At 47.9% G+C, this 6791-nt stretch overlaps 1 protein-coding gene across 1 annotated transcript; it reads right to left on the bottom strand.

Moving 5' to 3' along the window:
- Nucleotides 1-379: 379 nt before the first annotated feature.
- LOC109749327 (putative leucine-rich repeat receptor-like protein kinase At2g19210) lies at nucleotides 380-6505 on the bottom strand. The gene is made up of 13 exons (XM_020308289.3): nucleotides 6404-6505; nucleotides 4430-4559; nucleotides 3720-4275; nucleotides 3108-3601; nucleotides 2670-2811; nucleotides 2470-2541; nucleotides 2312-2383; nucleotides 2149-2229; nucleotides 1902-2059; nucleotides 1540-1808; nucleotides 1309-1435; nucleotides 1156-1224; nucleotides 380-1071 (listed from the first exon to the last, which is right to left on the bottom strand). The coding sequence occupies exons 1-13, from the start codon at nucleotides 6503-6505 to the stop codon at nucleotides 380-382; spliced, it is 2964 nt and encodes a 987-aa protein (XP_020163878.1).
- Nucleotides 6506-6791: the final 286 nt, after the last annotated feature.

Raw genomic sequence — 6791 nt, 5'->3', positions numbered from 1 at the left:
ACATATATTACAGGAGCAGGATTTAGGGCCCAAATTTTTTGGGTACCTGTGCAGTCGAACCTCACACATGCTTGTTGGCGGCCTTGGTTGTTTATGGTTTGAAGGTACCAATCTGACCGATACCTACTATATATAAAAAATGACCTCTACACAAAATTAGTAGGCAACTAAATATGATTTTCTAACAAACAATAGGGGTGGCCCACTTCGCAGCATAATCTCTGAGGTCTTACTTTCAAAATTTAAACTTCATACTACATATGAATTTTTTAGAAACACTACATATAAATTTGATATGTTTACATTTGCACTCAAGCAACATGTGTAAATATCTCGTCGGTAAAATTTGTACCAGATTGGCAACCAAACATAGGAATCATCAACGTGCAACCGGACCTGTGGACATTGCAAGCACCCTCTTACCATTATGTTCCGGCTGAAATGCAGTGTTGTTCTTGTCCATATCAATAGACTGATCATCGAAGTAAGCATCATAACTCAAGTTCAGGTTGTCACTGCCACCGCTAGTGTACGTGCCGTCATTTGTGTCCTCAACGATGTGGCCCTCCTCAAGCTCGATGCACTCCTGCAGTTGCACCACCACACTGGTCATGGTGGGTCGTTGTGTCGATGCATACTCGGTGCACTTTAGCGCGATTTCCACCACCTTCCACACGCTGTTGACATCGTAAACACCACACATACGTGCATCAACCACACTTTCAATGTTACCTTGCGCCATCCGTTGTCGTGCCCACTGGATGATGCTGATGGACACAACTTCCCGTAATATAGCCGGCTTCCCTGTAACTACCTCCAAAAGAACGACACCAAAGCTATAGACATCACTCTTGGCCGTCGCCTGCATCGTTGCTTGGTACTCAGGGTCAACATACCCGGGTGTGCCAACAAGTGTGGTAGTGGACACATGTTTATTGTCGCCTTCGAAGGCCTTGGACAAGCCGAAATCAGCAATCCTAGCCTCCATCTTCGCATTTAAGAGGATGTTGGTGGTCTTCACATCCCTGTGAACCAGAGGCGGGTTGCACCCCTTATGCAGATACTCTAGCCCTGCAGATTCCCATACCAGCCAGTGCTCATGTTTCAAGAAACATAAAACATTCAAAAACAGAAGACTCAATATGAAGTGCGTACCTTGCGCAGATTCAAGTGCGATTCTGAGTCTCTGTCTCCAGGACAAACATTGTCCTTCGAGTTTGCTTCCTACAAATAGTTCAACATTTTTTCAATTTAAAATGCTTAAAAGACACTTGAAAATGGAGTTATACAGGTATACAAATTACATACCTTCAATATGGTCATGCAAGGTACCTTCTGACATGTACTCATAGACAAGTGCCAAATACTCCCCATCCTTGCAGTAACCAATCATAGTGACAAGATTTTTGTGATGAATCTGTGTCAAAATCCGAGCCTGACAAAATGTTCATAACTTATCAAATTTCACTCCGAAACTCCTTCACACAATACTGACAATGAAGTCATGAACCATGAATTGCAGTCAAACAATTTGTTTACCTCTGCGAGAAACTCCTTATCACCTTGATCAGAAGAATGAGATCGCAGCTTCACCGCGACCTGAGTGCCGTCCTCTAGAAAACCGTCATAGACGTACCCAAACCCTCCCCGTCCGAGTACTCGCTCGAAGTTGTTCGTTATCATCTTGAGCTCCTCGTAAGTGAATTGGCGGCTCTCAAGTCGCAGCGAACCGTCCCCATACAAATCATCTCCCGACGCATAGCTGGTCATCATCTCATTGCGTGGCCTCACAGAGTTGTTTATTGATCCTTCATACGTGACAAATAGCGCAACCAGAATTAGTAGTGCTCACTCACTAGGAAAAAGGCCGGACAGTTGTTGTGCTCTTGTCGATGCCTCACCTTGGCATTTTCGTCTTATAAAGCAAAAGAGTACTACCGCTACTATGATCACTATCAGAACTGCAGGGATGGCAATGTAGATTGCTAACTTGCTCCTCTGTTTAGTTGGCAGCTGACATGAATTGCCATTGGTGCAAATGTCTGAATTGTTGCCATATCTAACAGAAAATGAAACGAAGATGCTTCATTAAATTTATGAACTATCATGATACATAGAATGGGAATTGAAATGGGAAAAAGAGAACACCTTAGATCGAGTGAGCCATCTTGGACCCTTACAAGGAGTCCAAAGGGGATTGATCCATTGAGCTGGTTGCGTGACAAATCTCTGTAGGAAAAAAATAGTAGAACTATTTACACGACGAAGTAATTCATAGGAATGTTTATACTACAAAAGTTGCCTGACTTACAAAACTGTGAGTGAAGTTAATTGCGAAAGAACATTTGGAATTGAGCCTACCAAGTTATTGTTTGATAGATTCCTGCAAGATATGAAACATGTTTTTATCATTGTTGCTGCATAAAACTTCAATGGATGTTAAATATATATTAATGACTCGACAAATACAAGTATTGGAGGGCTTTGAGGTTGGCAAAAGATGATGATATATCACCGTTCAGACCTCTGGAGGACAGGTCGCTGCATAGAGCAAACATCCAGTGGATTAGTTTCACTCCATAGCAGGTCGTAACAATGTTACCCTCTTGGCCATTTGACATTTCCAAATTTTTCACTGAATAAGATCCGTACAGATATGAACTACTCACACTCTTGTGATTCGTGGGGGGCTTGCAATGGCGTAGCTGCATGTCAAGCTGTCCCACACCATGACAGTCCCCGGACCGCACGGGTCGCCCATCCAGTTTTTATGCACCTGATACTTCGCCTTGATCACCAAGATGGCTGACACTGCAGTCAGTAGCACTCAATTTTTCAATGGACTTTCGGAAATTCCTAGTACTTGCCTCAGTTTTTCCAGAATTTAGATACTACTTTATGCATTAAGTTGCACTCTGGTTTAGTAAGATGTTTGTGCGGTTTTAGTTAGTAGCCTGTAGTTTGACTAACTTGAGATGGGGCTGGTTGAATGTTGACCTCAAGGTTTAGAAATGTGACTGCAATTTAAAAAAACTAGAAGCTACTAAAGTGTGTGCTTGTCCATCTACGTATTTTCTGTGTCTATAATGTACATACAGCACACATACCGTCCTGGGAGTTTGTGCTAAGGTTGGTGGTGGGTATGACCGAGAACAACTCGAGAGCGTTGATAATTGGCGGCAGCGTCGAGTTGGCGGTGGCGTTGAGGGAGACGATGTAGTAGCTCTTCCGGATGGCGAAGGTATTGTAGCTGGCCTGTCCGTACAGGTATGGTGGCCTCATGACATCTCGGTTCAACAACTTGCCATTGAGGTTGATGTAGAACTCGCGCACAGCGTTGCTTGGGAGGAGCTGCAACTCAGAGAAGTGCATGATGATGATGTACCCTGGGGACGGGTCGTTGGCTTGGGGCTGGGGCTCCCAGTCGAATTCTATGTTGTGCGAGGCGTTCCGCGGCCTGATCGCCGTCTGCATCACGGCCATCGGCGCCTCGAAGGGGCTGTCGGCTTCGTACTTGACCCTCCTCGTCGTTGATATCTCGGTCCACGATGAAGAGTTAACCCAAGGGAACCACATTCTGTCGTGTGGATCATCAGGATACCTGATCGATATTTGTGGTTAGTAATAAACTAATTAAGGTTATTGTCATGTTAAAAACGGAGGTAAGCTTGTGATCTTTGATACTGTCACACACAAAAAATATATGATCTGAGGCACACCTGATGCCGGTGTTTTCGTCGCCACCAAAGTTGAACCTGGTCAACAGCACGAGCCCCTGCGCCGCGGTCACCTGCGGGTACATTGTCTTTTTGAGCGGCCTGAGGTCCAGCCCGGAGATGAAGGGCGTCCCGGCACCGGTGTTGATCAGGCAGACCTGCACGTAGTCATCCGGCACCACGACAATGACCTCCACGAACTTCGCCGCGAATGGGCTGGAGATGTTCACGGTGCGCCAAAAGTTGACGCCGATGTGAAGGTCAAACATGGGCAGCCGATGGAGGCCGTCGTAGTTGCCGTACATGAACCTGGCCCGGACGAGGTACTTGAGCCCGGGTACGATGGACCGGAGCGTGTAGCAGTTCCGCGTGCCGGCTGCGAAGCTACGCAAGTTGAACCAGCTCTTGCCCATCAACGGGGTTACATACTCCGCCGAGATGTTGTGGCAGGTTCCAGCGTCGTCCGTAAAGCCGCCGTTATCCGGGGCCATGGAGAGTTTGGTGGTGTTCTCCGTGTAGCCCGTCTCCCCCTGCAGACCGCAGTCTACGCTTATGAATCCTGCAGTGCAGTGCACACCATGAGATGAATCGATCACCACGTAGTTCAAGATGACCCGATGGTACAATGATGTGCTGTGGTGTATGAATTATCCATTGCTTTGTGATCTTTTGAGACAACATGACAATAAACTTTGAGAATGCATGTATTATACCTTTGCTGTCAGGCTGGGCACGAGCTTGCAGTACGCCTCCCGCGGCGAGGATGAGGCAGAGAAGCAGCAGCCATGGCGTGGCCGCCATTGCTCGTGGCGTTAATTGCTCCAGGGCACACGCAAGAAGCAGCTAATGGAGCATCGATCATAATATATGGTTGATATGGGAAGCCTCAACTCAATCCCTTCTAATAAAAAAGTTAGACAACTTGTGCAGGCTTAATCTAGATACTAAGCATGAAAGTCAGATATGTCCGACTGTCACATCAACACCACCTTGCTTAACCAAGTCACACACACACCGACCGTCTTGCTTACTAAAACCCTTTTTTAGTTAACGTCCGGGGACACACCAGGAATCGGCGAGTTGCTCTACCGACGAGGCCACGACTCGATCCGTTCAGAAGAAAAAAGAATGTGGGTTGACATGGGTTTGCAGAGATTTTTATTCTCTTTGAGGCAAGACATGGGCTGGAGAGTTGACACTGCCTTCGAACCGGTCGACGGTGACTTTCTGTTGTGTGAGAGCGCACGAAGCCACGAACTGGTCGACTACAGCCAGTGGCCTCTCTTCTTCACTTTTCTCTTCTCTACTAGGTATGTGTCCGTGTTTTGCCATGGGAGTCGAATTTTTTGTAGAGAAAGGCAGTTGCCCGACTTAATAAATAAAGCCAGCACGGCAAGGTTTAGGATTCAAAAAAGACCAGGATCAAGTCAAAGAACCCGCAGGTCCGGCAAAGAAACAAAAAACCTAGTTGGTGTTCTCCTCGGGGGTCCTCTGAGGAGACAGGGCGATGGAGAAGCACGGATCATGGCCACCATCAGGATAACAACATCCACATTACGGGCCTTACTGAGAGGGCTCCACTGCTGAACAAACGCAACCATTTAAAAAAAGTCAGCAGGGCGGGTAGGAAATAAATACTCAATCATAAATTTGTTACGAGTGGTCTACAGAGCCCACCCAAGAGCACAGAAAGCAATCCAAAATATTCTAGCAAACTGGCAGGAGAGGTTTCATAAGATATTAAGAAATTCATACATATTAGTCGGGTTCCACCACGATCGAACCTGCTCCAGCCAAGTTTAGCTAGAATGCAATTGAATAGGATGTGTTCAGTGTTCTCGATCAGGCCACAAAAGGAGCAAAACGAAGAAGCATGCAAATTAGACTTCAGAATTTGTTCACTAGCCAGGAATTTACGCCTGATGGCCTGCCAGAGGAAGATTATGATATTAAGCGGGATCTGAGCTCGCCAGAGGCCCTTAAAACGAGGGGGAGGCCGCCCATAGGGGAGCTTCAGGTACAGAGAGATTTCACAGAAATATTTTAGCTAACGTCCAGGGGCAGGGACACACCAGGAAGCGTCGAGTCGCTCGACCCACGAGGCCACGACTCGACCCGTTCAGAAGAAAAAGGAATGTGGGTTGACATGAGTTTTCAGGGATTTTTATTCTCTTTGAGGCAAGACATGGGCTGGAGAGTGGACACTGCCTTTGAACTGGTCGACGACGACTTCCTTTGCGCACGAAAGCCACGAACTGCTCGTCTACAGCCAGCCCATGTCTTCCTCTGGCACGGCATTAAAAGCTAGTCAAGACTTCAAAAATGTACACGGTCAAAATATTTGAAAAGACAAGAGCGAGACCTCAAAAAAGCGTGCCAAAACAGGTGACACCACATAGCAATCGCCAACAACACCAGGCCCCCTGGCAATCCCGGAACCGCGAGAGGTTCTTCAACAGCAACGCCACACACCACTTCGCCCGCCAGTGATGGTCAAATCATGGGTTTTCAACCCCAAAGATAACTCTGAGCAATGCCTTCAAGGAAGGGAAACTTTTCCCCACGGTGCGCAGGCCGAAACTTGGGCCGGTCGCGTCGCATGCGGCTGTGGATCATGCGTCCCCCTCGCGTAGGACTGCCGTCGCCCGCTCGCGTCCCCCCGCGCCGGCACTACCGCGCGCTCTCACGCCTTTTTTGTGATGCCTGGCCACCGCCCAGTGAGCTCGTGCACCGCCGTCCGGCCCCACGCCATGGACGCGCCCGTCACCATGACCTGCGGCCTTCGCCATGGCCAAGCGCGACGAGGACCTGGCACCGGAATGCCACCGACCAGCAGCGATGCGACAAGCGACGAGGTACAAAGGGGGAGGGTACCATCGCTGGCGCTCGGCTGAGCCACAGGAGATGCCATGGCTGCCTTCTGCCATGGACGGACCCCGCGCCTATGCAAGTGTTGCAACCATCACATAAAACAACTCCAATAGTTGTTGAAAAAGGCTTCAACCGTGGATAGAAAAAGCTTCAATCAAACTGCCCAACAAGGAAAAGCTGCAACCATTTGACACAAAAGTTTCA

The sequence above is a fragment of the Aegilops tauschii genome, chromosome 1, assembly GCF_002575655.3.
Source record: "Aegilops tauschii subsp. strangulata cultivar AL8/78 chromosome 1, Aet v6.0, whole genome shotgun sequence".
Taxonomy (NCBI): domain Eukaryota; kingdom Viridiplantae; phylum Streptophyta; class Magnoliopsida; order Poales; family Poaceae; genus Aegilops; species Aegilops tauschii.
Note: the sequence above shows the minus strand (reverse complement) of the source record. Positions and strands in the feature narration are given on the sequence as shown.